The 13,538-nt window shown below is 39.1% G+C and overlaps 1 protein-coding gene across 8 annotated transcripts in view; it reads right to left on the bottom strand.

The window, feature by feature from the left end:
- The window catches only part of VSNL1 (visinin like 1), a 77,027-nt gene that overhangs the window by 34,442 nt on the left and 29,047 nt on the right, over positions 1-13,538 (bottom strand). For 3 of the 8 annotated variants that reach the window (XM_031610943.2, XM_031610944.2, XM_090136411.1), the window contains exon 2: positions 8,698-8,864. The exons of 1 other annotated variant lie outside the window; for it this stretch is intronic. In XM_031610943.2, the coding sequence (XP_031466803.1) occupies positions 8,698-8,859 (162 nt within the window). In that variant the 5' untranslated portion in view covers positions 8,860-8,864. Of the gene's footprint in view, positions 1-8,697; positions 8,865-12,989; positions 13,080-13,538 lie in introns of those variants that run through there. 4 more of the 8 variants (XM_090136413.1, XM_090136412.1, XM_090136410.1 and 1 more) reach the window with 2 other exon arrangements.

The following is a 13,538-nucleotide window of genomic DNA, read 5'->3' as shown; positions in this document are numbered from 1 at the left end:
ATGTTTCTTCTCGTTTTGTTTGTGATTGAATATACAATTAAGATAGCTAATTCTCATGCCAAGTAGCGGTAAGTCATCAATTCAGCAATCAATAGGTTTGTCGGTGAAAAGTCTATTCCTATGAGCTTTAATTAAAGACAAAAAGATGGAAATTTACTCTCATTGAAGAGAAATAAAGTTGATATCCCAAGGTACTGGAAATGTTCAGGCTATGATTAGTAGGAACCTGACTGGAATCTCAACTACTGTTGACGATGACAAGACGACAAAAATTGAATTTAAGTTAACAAACAGCAGAGCTTCCAGGACTCTTCGTAGCTCAGAACCCTCTTAAAACACCTCTCATTTCACTGCCTGCATATCTACAGCTACCCACAGCAGCACGCACTGCAGTGCTAACTGTGACATGCCATGGCTAACACCACAAGCAAACGATGCACGCTGAGATGCAATGGCTAGCTAGGGAAGTAATGTTCCAAACTAATCGAGATCCTATGATTTTTCAGTATTCCCACCCACTTACAGCTACTCACAAATGTCTGCCTGGGAAGTACAGAAATTTATTATTACTAAGGTAGTTTTCTAAAGGAACGATGTGTTCACTGGAGAGGAGAGAGTAGAATGGGGCTGAAGATGTGGCGTGGAGCCAGAGATGCACTCCCAGGGTGAAGGGACTCATTCAGAATCCCAGGTTCCCATTTATGTTTTATGAAACAAGAAAGTCGTTTTCAGGTTTGGTGTGTGCGATAATGGAAGCAGATTCTCATACTACTACTGGTCATGAATACAATGCTATGATGTGCATGTAGGATGCCCAAAAGACAAAGAAATCTCTTCCCAATCCATGTGATAGGAGGGGTAAGAAACAAATTGCCTTATTTCAAAGAAAGAAAATGAAGGACTTTACTTACAGTTCAACACATGAAAAAAATGCCAGACACAAAGGGTAACGTCAAGCAAGTGATTCAGTCACTGATTTCTCGACTATCCATACATAATTCAGAGAGATTTTAGGCTCTATTCATTTTAGTTGATTGCTAAAGAAAGGAATATATCTTAAAAAAAGACAGTTAATATCACCAAAAACCTCTGCACGATGCAGACCTGAAGGGTTTACACTAGTTCGTGAGCAGCCTGCCTTGTGATGAGAAGGAAAACCCTGATGTGGTATGAAGGGAGCAAGGAGGCACAAAGTTTCAGGAGGGAAGAAGCCCAAATGACTTGAGTTTTGTAACAGGTTTCAGAAAGGCAGTGAACTACTGATCAGTCCTGACAACTGCTCCAAGGACTACCGTAATACTGTTAAAATAAGTATCACTACAAGAAACACTAAACCTGAACACCATGACAGCTCTGAAATCTGGCTCTGACCACGGGTTTGTTTTGCTGTTGGTCTTTTTTTGGAAGTCTTTGACATTTAGGTGTTAGAAGAGGCTGTCTCCTTCATGGCTGCACCACACTTTCTGTATTATCCTCCAGGGGAATCATAACTGTATTCATGAATGCAGTGTTTTCCTACAGAAATAATTACAGCATTCAAAATTCATTGTTTTGGTTTCTTTGAAGGAATCCAACACAAAGCAAAATTAAGCCATAAAGAAACAAAGTTCCTTATAAAAGGGCATGAGAATTTTTTGGAACTGTCTAGCTAACTTCAAAAATAATAACAATAAAAGAACAAAAGCAGTGATTTACATGCTGTTGTTGGAGAATTTATTCAGACTGGCTTCTTTTATCACAATAAGCTGTAAACTAGGGGATGCATGTACGTGGTGAGGTTTTTAAGCATTCAGCTGGACTGCCTTGCCCTGAGGGACATATTCTTTTCAATCTTTTGGACTCCATTTTAGTTTAGACACCTTCAGGAATCACACACAACCCCTACACTATTCAATACTTAGTAATAATCAGAGGTGTTATCCAAACCTTCAAACCCCACACATCTGAGACTTCAAGCAATGGAGATGCCTTCAGACAGCTTTATGGATCTGCGACCATCCCTCCTTCCTCTCGTGGAAGGGGTGTTAGCATACATAACTGAACTGTTATCAGCAGGGCTCATTCCACAGGCCTGAACACTATCCATAACACTATAAAAATAAATGATTTTTTCCTTCTTACCTCCAAAACTACTCTTCTAATAACGTCAGGACCCTTACACTCACCACTCGTCCATTCAGATTCAGCTTTTAAATAACTGCTTCCTTCAGTGATATTTAGTGTTGTGTATTTTATTATACTTCAGGAGCTCTCCATGTATCAGATCCAGCTTGCAGGACTGGATTTTAAAGGAGCTTGCACCAGACTTGGCCAGGACTCGGGGTGACAAACAATTCCAAGAGCTCAGTGCAGTTCTAAGTTCTAATAAGAATCAGGAATGAAAAATCTCATTAGTTTCAATGAGGTTAAGATTTCAACCTGAAGTGAATCTATTCTACCTTGTCAAAGGTTCTTATTACCCAATGTTGTGTTTAATGGCCATAATTACAGAAGAGTTCACTATGCAGTGTGCCAGTCCTCTTAATTGCTATTCTCATTCTACTCTGTAGCTTAAATGTAAATTCTTGCTTTTTTACTGTATTTTATTCTTCAATACAGTTGTTCATCTTTAAAGCTCTGTATACTAAAGACAAACTTCACAAGTTGTTCCATAAAATGACTCCCAGTCAGTGTTTTTCCTGGGATGTATGCAAGAAGAAATGCAGCAGAAAGGCATGTTACCAGCATCCTCCCCTTCCCCAAATCATTCAGTCAGCTTCAAAGTTAACACTGCCTTAGGGGTTTGTTTGATTTTGTTTTTATGTGGAAGGAGCATTCTGGGCCTTTGTTTGAAAATTCGCACAGCACAATCTCAGCTTCTGTTTGAAACATATAACAAATCTCTTATGTGGTTTTCTAGAAGACCTGCGTTTTGGCAGAGCACCTGACTGTTTGTGTTTACATGGAAAAAGAGGAGGAGGAACAAAAGGAAAAGTAGTTTGCAAGGAAGGTGAGAGGGCAGCAAGACCATATCTTTTTTTTATACATATATAAACCAAGTTCTGTATGAAGAGTAATTCTCATCCCTTCTGGTCTTAATTTTATCACAGTCCAATCAGTCTCCAAGGCCGGACTGCAAATATATTTGCTTTTCAGCAATACTTTACATTATAGAATCACAGAGTCACAGAACGGCCTGGGTTGAAAAGGACCACAATGATCATCTAGTTCCAACCCCCTGCTATGTGCAGGGTCACCAACCAGCAGACCAGGCTGCCCAGAGCCACATCCAGCCTGGCCTTGGATGCCTCCAGGGATGGGGCATCCACAACCTGCTTGGGCAACCTGTTCCAGTGTGTCACCACCCTCTGTTTGAAAAACTTCCTCCTAATATCCAACCTAAACCTCCCCGTCCCAGTTTAGAACCATTCCCCCTTGTCCTATCACTATCCACCCTCGTAAACAGTCACGACTGTTTTCCTCTTTTCAGTTCTGCTATATTAATTTTCCTTTCTCAAAAACTTCAGTTGCACTTCGACTGAAAGGTTTTTTTTCCTCTTTAAGCAGCATATACTTCCAACTATTCTGCCTGTAGTTGTCTCAAATGTGTGGATTTTGACTAAATGTTTGAGGAATGCCTTAAGGATCTTCACCTAGCAGATTGTTCTACAGTCCTCCCACCAAGCAAAACATTCACTGATGCCAGTACTGTAACTCTTATTTCTTACTACATGTGCTGCTTCCTGCAGAGCCGCCCTGTAATGGCCCTGGACCAGAGATATTCTTTGCTTTGCTTGTTTGCATCCAATGCTATTTCTAATTGACTCTAATGTAACAATAATGGTTTTATTATCCCATATCAATTTAAAAAATTCAATAACACAGCAGTACTATTAACCTGTTTAACGATTTCTAGAATCATATTTACAAATAAAGACATACGTATGTGGTTTTCTGAGTTGCAGGTAACATTATGTGGCCTACTCTGCAGGAACACACTATCATGTTGTCCAGGAAGACTGCAAGCACGGTGAATGTCATTTTTTTTGAAAGTATCAACAGCATATATAAAATCAATATGTCAGTAGACACATCAATATTTTTTATAATCTGCCTGATCTTTAGCAATACAGCAGAATTGGCATAGCATTCCTAAAAATTACTCTTGTTACAGGGAGAAACATCAGTGGTCAGATGGCACTTGTAAAACCAGCACAGCTCTTCCAGTTAACAGAGATATATCTCAGGAAAATCAGCTTTTACCAGAGTAAATGCATCTATGCTCAGGTCATCTGCAAGCACAGTTGTGTTGTTCTGGATTTCCACTTTTTAACATGCATTAAGCCTGAAATGCAGCTGTAACCTAATATTTCAAGGAGGAATGTGCCCTCTTTAGAAAGATGCTACTCCATCTTGAAAATTTGGATAGAAAAGAAGAAGATGCAAATATACCCATTTACATTTCAACAGATTTTTGAGAGTCTTTTTTTATGCACATTAAAATGAGCAACTAGAAATCAATTCCCTTCAAGGCAGGAAATACGAGATACAAGCCAAAAATACGACAGCTATTTGACTGTAATTTATCAAATGGCATTACTATATTTTTCAGTTACATGCTATCTATAAAGCCTCAAAACACAGCTAAATAATAGATGTGCAATAAATTCATTGAGCAACCCACTTTATTTAATGCTAGCATTATACTGTGACTCTCAGCCCTACCCTTCCAGGTAGAGGCCCATTGGTGCTTGTTTCTGTTATTAATAATCCAGAGGATATACTTCTCGTGTCCAGTGACCTAGTTCCAACAAGTATCATAATATAGAGGCCTATTTTCCAGTTAATAAACGTGCATAATTCCTGTGAATATTACTACTGTTTATGCACACTTGCACACTCTAAGGCATATTCATCTAAACCCAGTGATTTCAAAACATCTGAAGCAAAATTTATTTGGCCCTCTAGACTGAAAGAAACCCTAAATAATGATGGGAATAGTCCAGCATGGTTTTTTTTTGTATATTTTATTTTAATGAGAATTTTGTATATTAATTCCTTCATCTCTCTGCCCACAATGCTAATGATGTTTTACATAAGATAGAAGAACTAAAGAGTTCTTAGGATAGAATAAAAAACAAAGCAACAACAACAACAAAACATAAAAAGAAGAAGGAAACAAGCAAGGATTTAGCCTAATGGCTGGAACATTCACTTTGGAGATGCAAACCATAGTTTCCAGACTGTCCACAGACCCACTAAGATACTTCATACTACTTCTAGCAGCAAGAGTTTGGTTGGAGTGCTGTGAGCAGACCAGAAGGACTCAATTCATCACGGGTAGAGAAAGGATACAGGGGGAGTATTAGCAGATTCAAACTCCTTACAAAGACACGTTAATTGATTCCAGATTTCCTACAGCTTGAAGAGTACTTAAAGCAGAGTGATAAAGATAAGGCTCTCATATTACCTTCCTTAAGAGAAAAAGTTAAAAGGACTCCAGTCACCTGATTTTGCTTTGACTTCTAATGTCCTACATATTTCTCTGGAGGAGAGGCTTGAAGGCTACCACTCCCACTGGAAACAGATGCATATGCCCTGAAGAAGTGTTGAGCCTCATGCACATTCCTGTCCTGAGCATTACCCTGTGGTTTTGCTTTGGCATACTGGCTTACTGCAGGCTGCCTTCATGTTTAACTTTCTCAGAATGGTATCCATGAGTTTCTTCTGCTGCCATGCTCTCTGTAGGCTGCTGGGGTAGCTAATGTGGAGCAGCATTTAAATCTCTTGGTGGTTCTGGGCCTATAGTGCATAAAGAAGTCATCAGGAAATTAACTCGAAAATTGTACAAGCCTTCAAGTAATTCAGCACCTGGAGTTAGACATGAGACCTAATAACTGGCTGAAGATTCTGCATCTGAACAAGAATCTGTGCACCAAAAAGCATACCACAAGTTTTGATGAACCTACAAGACTACAAGCAATGCTAAAAATACAACAGTAACAATTATATTTCCTCTTATTTGATGTTTATTTAAAAGATTGTTCTTGATGAAATATTTTCTATAAACACTGCCACTTAAAGTGCTGCAAATAATTTTTGTGTGTAGTCCATTTGCACAACTGCTATTTATTTTAAGCACTGCCTGATTTGTATTCCTAATGGAAACTTCAATAGCAAACATTTCCACGCCAAGCTACAGTAATTCCCCCTTTTAGTCAATACAGTCTTCATCTACATCAGTAAACAGCACAGTACAATTGACACAAATTTGCAGTGAAACAGTTTGTGTTGAGGACCTGACATCCACATCACACATGTTCTGGATGCTTTAACTCAGACCAATGCTAGCCTGGACCTATGGAGTAAGTGCATGTCTATGAGCAGGCATTAGGAAGAGTAATACATTAGGTATGATTCCAGGATGCATTTTCTAAAAAAGTTTCATCCACAAAAAAGCAGCTTCTGTGCCCTAGGATTGTGCACCCACTCTGTAACTATACAAAAAATAAAAAATAAAATAAATAGTAACAAGAGATAATCAGGGCATTCACCTTAAAATAATGCTCCTGGGAATCCTAAAATGAACTTCCTTAGCATCTTAGCACAATGGCCAACACTCTTACCAATCCATGTGAAAATGTATGGAAATCATCTTCAGTAAAATCCTGTTCCAACCAAGAACTAAAACATCATCTCTCCCACTAAAAGTTCACACAGAGAAATTATGAACCAAGATGAGCTTCATACCTTCTTACCCTGAATACTCATTAAAGGAACTGAAATGTTACAAATGTTTGGATCTCCTGTTGGTGGCTTCCCTTGCAAAGATTAAATGTTGAGTTTGGGTTTTTGTCTGCTACCAGGCAGAACACCCTACAGAGAAGAGGTCCCTGTGACTGACAACACTCAGACCATTAGTTTCTCAGACAGCCGAGGGCATTAGTTTAGAAGAAATTCTGTGGCAGAAGGAGAAGTAAAGCTCTGGATTTACTACAGCTAATTGTATTTCTCTTCCACAAACTGGAAATAAATATACAACAGCGACATTACAGAGCAGATCTCACAAAGCATAACTACCAAAGCAAGGGAGACCATCTTATCTGATGTACACTTCTAAAAATATGTAAGGTCATAAAACTAAAAGCCAGATACTACAGCTCCCTAGGAATACAGGGCTGTCTCCAAATTTCAGTACTCTTGTACTCTTCATTTCACATTTTGCAGTACCATTTTGTAAATTTAATACTGAAATTACTCTCTGATGAGTGAAATATCTCGTGAATTTTCTGTGAACACTTCAAACAGCCTTTTGAAGGGAGGAAGTCCTAGCAGCTCTGAGCTATTTCAGAAGATGTTATCCCTCACAAAGCACAAAATCATAAAAAAAAAAAAAAAAAAAAGCAGTTTGCCAAAAAGAAAATTATGATTTCTAAAGAGTTAAACACTTGACATACTTTATTAGGAATATTTCATAGAGACCATTTACATTCCTGAGAAACACGTAAGAGAAATTATTAGATGTCTAATCTCGGGGTTGTACACCAAGTACTATTTAAAATAGAAGCTATAAATTATCAGTCAATAACAAGCACAATACCTGAGGCAGTAAAAATTCTTTCAACTGAAAATAACAGTCATTAAAAAGTCAGTCTTTTTTAAGAAAAGGATTGTGAGGCAACATCTCTAGCCATTAATATTAAAATATGTAGACAGAGGCTTATTTATGTAAGCTGAAGTTAGCAGTTTTTGCAAGGGCACTCATTAAAAAAGAAGGAGCTAGGTGAAAATTTACAGTCATCTGGTTTAGGGATGAAGAATTTCAGGACTGGGCTCTAGTACACATTTAGGAAAAGGCAGTCCCACTTTTCTGCAGAAATCGTCAGTTTACCCAGTATTAACTACTCACATTTGAAAGGCTTTTTTAAATTTTTTTCAGCCTGACATTGTATTTATGAACTGTTCTGATCCTATTCTTCATCTCTGCTATCCTGTATTTTCCTAATTAAAATTACTTTGAAGTCTCTGACCTTCAGGCAGACATTCAATTCTGAATTAAAATATAATTATCTTTGTAACATGAACACACTTTTAATGCAGCCCTTATGTACTTCCTGTTACAGAATAAATGCATACTAAATATAAGGAAAAGGCTGCATTGCATTTGATAAAATAATATAGAATTAGAAAAAAATAAACTGAGCAACCTGGCTTTCCTTTCACACCTATCAAGAGACAGTAGGGAAAAAACAAAGGCAGCAGTTAAAATTTAGAGAAGGAAATTCTTTGTACACAGTGCATAATTTACCTGCAGGACATACTGCCACAACACCTCACAACTTTTGTTGGAACTAACAGAAGGACAGTGTAGGTCCATCAGTCACAGGATTTATATTCCAGTGGTATTACACAGGCAGTGCATGGTTTACTGAACTGAACTGCAACCACTCAGTGAAGGTGAAACAGGCCCGTAAATTACAGAAAGTGCATTTCTTTGCATAACCCACAGGTTTTTTTTTTAAACTTTTGGTTCCAGTCACTGTAGCTATCAAAAGAGTTGGCATAGTGAGGGCAATACTTCCTATTAACCTCTCTGTATTCACCATTGCTTCTCACAGGAATTCCTTAGTCTAGAAGAAGAGCAGCTCAAGACCATGTGCTGCTCTGCACTACTTGTAACCTCTTGTAAAGCCAAACAGAAGGAAACTAATAACTTACCTTTACATAAAGCTGCTGAAACTCCTCAAGGTTCAGCCTACCACTTGGACAGTCCTTTAGAAATCCTTTGTACCACTGTTTTAGCTCATGTTCGTTGAACTCCGTGCTCTTCACCAGATCTTCCATCACCTCAGGGGCCAGCTTGCTATTCTGTTTCCCCATTCTGCCTTAAGAAGAAATAAATTAATATAATTAGCCAAGTTGCTGTGATCATTTTAAACTTGATTAGGGACAAAGCTCAAATGCATCACTTGTTTTGCAGTCACTCGCTGCTGCTTTTAGTCAAACACAGCTTTACAGATTCCCCCAGTGAACAGGAAGCTAGGCTATGTTTGAACATCAGAGGATGAAATGGTGACAAATACAATGTACTTCTATCATTCAAGGCCTGGACATGGACAGCTCATCTACCTTCAAATTAATGATGAAAAGAAATATCTTGTCTTTAATAACAATATCACCTAAGTGAAATATTTATTTTCTTTCTGATTTGGTGAGAGATTATTCCCCATCCTTTGGAAAGTACTATCTCATTTCACTGCAGTGCTACTACCACATCACAAAGTTGCCTCTATATTAGTGATTCCTCTAATTCTTAGCTTTTCTTCATATGAAGGCTGAAAACATTGACTTCACTTCTTTCCTTTTTAAAAAAAAAAAAAATTGTAACAAAAACTTTTCACACATTCAGGGATATCCACAGAATCTTTCTCTTGACAATGTCTCTGACATGACATTGGCATTAGCAGCTACTCCTCACAGGTACAGGGCTGTTGACAGGCTGCACTGTGGGGAAGTTATGACACACACAGCATCACTGTTAACTCCAGAGATATCCATCACATTTGTCATATGCACCTTGCAATTCATGGATACAAAACACACAGAAACACAAAATATGCATGTTTGCATATGTAAGTACAGAACTCCCAGAGATACTGATGTTAACCTTTCCTTAGAGATATCTTCAGAGATAATTTTTTAAGAAATCCTTTCCTTTAACCTGTTCCAGTACTACTGAACTACAGTTAGTTCATGACAGGAGATGTCTCTTAGTTACTCTGTAATTGCATGACACACAGTACTTAACTTGTCCTGCAAAGTTCTGCAAAGAGATGAATAATTTCTTGCCTGAGCCTAGCTTAGCACTTCCATTTTTATCTTCCAATATAGCATCAGTCTCTAATGACAGCACTGCACTGAATGCATTGGTTTCTAGTCCACAGCACCACCCATTACTGATATTAATCTATCGCTTTTGGCATCTTCTCCTATTTCTATGTTTCTTTCTTTCCCCTCAGAAAGAGATACTTTGTTCTGTTCCAGCAAATCAGTATATTTAGAAAACTTCTTCACAGGAACCATCCTTGATCAGGCACAAAGCTTCCCATTCCTCCCCACTTCTGCACGACCAATACATCCCCAGGTGCCATGCTACCAGCAGCATCCCTAGCACTGAGAAGGACAAAGTCATTCTACAAAGCATTCAGCTCATACAAAATCGAGAAATCCAGTCTTTGTAAAGTGCAAAGGTCACTTCAGCACAAACACTGGAGAGTTCGACCTTTCTGTTAACTCCCATAGGCCTAACTGTATGTGCAGGTGTCTAGTAACTACCTGTTTTGCTGATTGGTGTGTTGCAATTTATGGCATGTAAAACAGTTGCCCCATCCTTTTTTGTCTTTTTTTCTTCCTTCTCTAAACAATATTACCCTTTGCAGTCATAAGGTGCTTTGCTTAGGACCCAGAGGACCCTTAAAAATTCTCATCAGCTGTAGCAACTACCTTAGGTAGTTTCACAAGGCAGCTTCTAAAGGTTGAGGGAACTGGGTTTTTTAGCTTGGAGAAGAGAAGGCTGTGGGGAGACCTCATTGTGGCCTTCCAGTATTTGAAGGGAGCATATAAACAGGAGGGGGAACGGCTGTTTACAGGAGTGGATAGTGATGGAACCAGGGGGAATGGTTTTAAACTGAGACAGGGGAGGTTTTGGTTAGATCTTAGGAGGAAGTTTTTCAGTCAGAGGGTGGTGAGGCACTGGAACAGGTTGCCCAAGGAGGTTGTGGATGCCCCATCCCTGGAGGCATTCAAGGCCAGGCTGGATGTGGCTCTGGGCAGCCTGGTCTGCTGGTTGGCGACCCTGCGCATAGCAGGAGTTTGAAACTAGATGATCATTGTGGTCCTTTTCAACCCAGGCCATTCTATGATTCTAGATCTCATAATTTAGTCAGGTATGCTTTCAACTGACTCATTTCACGTGGATCTTTACCCTCATTAATATTTACCTCAGTGTTAAAAAAAAGCATCTTCAGATGGGCAAAGATCTGGTATTTCTGACTGACAGATTTTCTGTTATTGCTAGTGTAAAAATCACTTTTCTGCATTCACTGTGTTTGCTTTACAGTCCATGAACTTACACTGTGATGGAAGCAGACAGAACCTGTTCCACAGTTTACTATGTTATTACTGCTAGTGTGGGCACAAAACACCACACAAAATGGAGCATGTCTGCATGTATGTAAGAATAAAGAGCTGGACAAACATCCACATATGAAACCTCTTCTAGTATCAGATACAGAGAGACAAGACAGGGCTTTTCTGCCTTGGTGATGCAGGCCTCTAGTTTTGGTGAGCTTGTTCAGACATAGGGTTCGTTGAGTCCTAAAAGCTTCCACCCTCTACTAAATTAATGAAAAGCATGGCTAAGATCTTAATAAAGACCTACCACAGAACCAAACCAGTATTTGAAGAAGGTATAATTTGGGACTGATGGGCTTTGTACTTTTACCTGCTGCTCCAGTACAGTATGGGACATGCTGTGCCCTGCTCTGTTTGAGATGAGGGACTGCACAAGCTGACCAAGCTGGTCACAATGCCTTCCTGTAATTAGGCACCCATTCTTTCTTCTCGATTCAAAGCTCTTTTCCTACAGAATTGAATTACAATCTGTAGGAATACTCAAGAGGCTCATATAATTATCAAATCTAAATGCACACTTCTGGCTCTGGGAGATACAGCTTATTTGGGAATAAAAACTCAAATACATAGATTATCTAGTTAATCACATTCTAACATCTTCTGGAGTTTCATTGAATCTCTTATTATTATTGAAAAAGTACAATCACCCATTAGCAATGAGTATGCCACTGCCAACACATTTAATTCTCTAAAATGAAAACTACTTTTAATTAACTTATAATCATGGTTTCCCAAACATGTTTTTTTTTTTTTTTTTCCTTGTGAAGATCTATGAATATGTATTAGGAAAATACAGGAGAGCACAGCTGCACAATCAGTAAATCTTCAAGAGGAAAGGTCACTCTGCAAGCATTTCTTTGTCTAGTAAATTTTATTCTTTCAAACCACAAATTTGCTTCCAACTTCCATGCTTCCAACCACGCAACGTGACTATTCAAGCAGTGTTATTCATTTTCTGTTGCATTTTCTGATCATTAAAAAAAAAGAGGGGGGAAATAAAGAGCAAAAAAAAAAGGCAACATGCTTTGGTGCCAAATAAGTATGGGGGAAAAATTCATGATAAAGAACGAATAAGCGAAGTGGGTGGCTTTGAGCATGGGTAAAGGTGTCGAGTTTGTTCTCAGTGAAATTTCTTTAGTAGGAGACTGCTTATTAATATTAGCAAGAGCAATACAGTGCAGATTAGAGATCAAGAAAAATACTGAAACTCTTATGTTGTGTCACACACAGCAACAGCAATAAAGGCTGAACTTATGCATCCTCTTGGCTAAAGTGCTGCAAGAGACCATCAGCCACCCACAGACATCGTCCTCCCAGAAATGCTTAGGCCAGCAGGATGTCAGCTGTCACACAGCAGCACCTGAATGGCTGCTTTTACACTTGGAGGGTCAGTTTTAAAAGCTGGAATTTTATTGAAGAACAGATTCCAAACCTGCGGCAGCCCAGACTGTGCCAGCAGCAGGCAGGGAAAATACGAGGATGTCTCCCAGTTCTTCCCTGATGAATCATTTGTTCAATATCTTTCCTGCGATGCTACCCCATGTTCCACATGAGGTTCAGACATTTAAAAACTCCCTGCTCTCCATACGGCCATCACCCAAATCCCCTGGCCAATGGCAGGGCTTTTCCTTGGAGTATTTTGCAGCTCTTCCCACACAGGTTTGTCAAGTCTGCATTTCCCACATGGTTTGCTAGTACTAAATTACCAGCGTGAGATCAGATTAATAATGAAATTAATAATGAGATTAAAGTTCTGATTATTAAAACCTAAGCAGAAGAAAAAAAAAGTTAAATTTCAATAGCAAAACATGACTTACAGAAGCTCCTTTGGTCTTTAATGATTTCAAAACAACACCAAACTGTTGCTAACACAGCTCCAGTCCCACCTGCTTCCTTTTTCCCTTTCTCCCTATTCCCCTTTGGCCTCCTCGGCAGGTTTTCAATTTTGAAAGGTACCAAGTGCAAACAAATAGAACTCTGGTCATTTCTATGGAAGAGTAAACAGTACTGCTAAAGATGTCACATTTTGTGCTGAAAAAGGATCTAAATTCCTTTGAAAAGACAGCAACAGCAATGTCCAGTCAGGTCTCCAAAAATCCAGTTTTGTGCCTTTTTGCTTGCTTTGCTTACATCAGTTATATAACACTATTTTCTTACCCAGTTGCAGTAAGAAGAGTGTTGCCAGCAGGTGGAGAGAAGCGATCCTTTCACTCTGCTGAGCACTGGTGAGGCACATCCAGAGTGCTGGGACCAGTTCTGGGACCCCAGTACAAGAGAAACTTGAGCATGCTGGAGAGACCCCAGTGTAGGGCCAGGAGGGGGCTGGAGCATATGTCATACACAGAGAGGCTGTGGGAGCTGGGGCT

The sequence above is a fragment of the Phasianus colchicus genome, chromosome 2 (assembly GCF_987193195.1).
Source record: "Phasianus colchicus chromosome 2, bPhaCol1.hap1.1, whole genome shotgun sequence".
NCBI lineage: Eukaryota > Metazoa > Chordata > Aves > Galliformes > Phasianidae > Phasianus > Phasianus colchicus.
The sequence above is the reverse complement of the archived record's forward strand: the minus strand, read 5'-3'. Positions and strand labels throughout refer to the sequence as shown.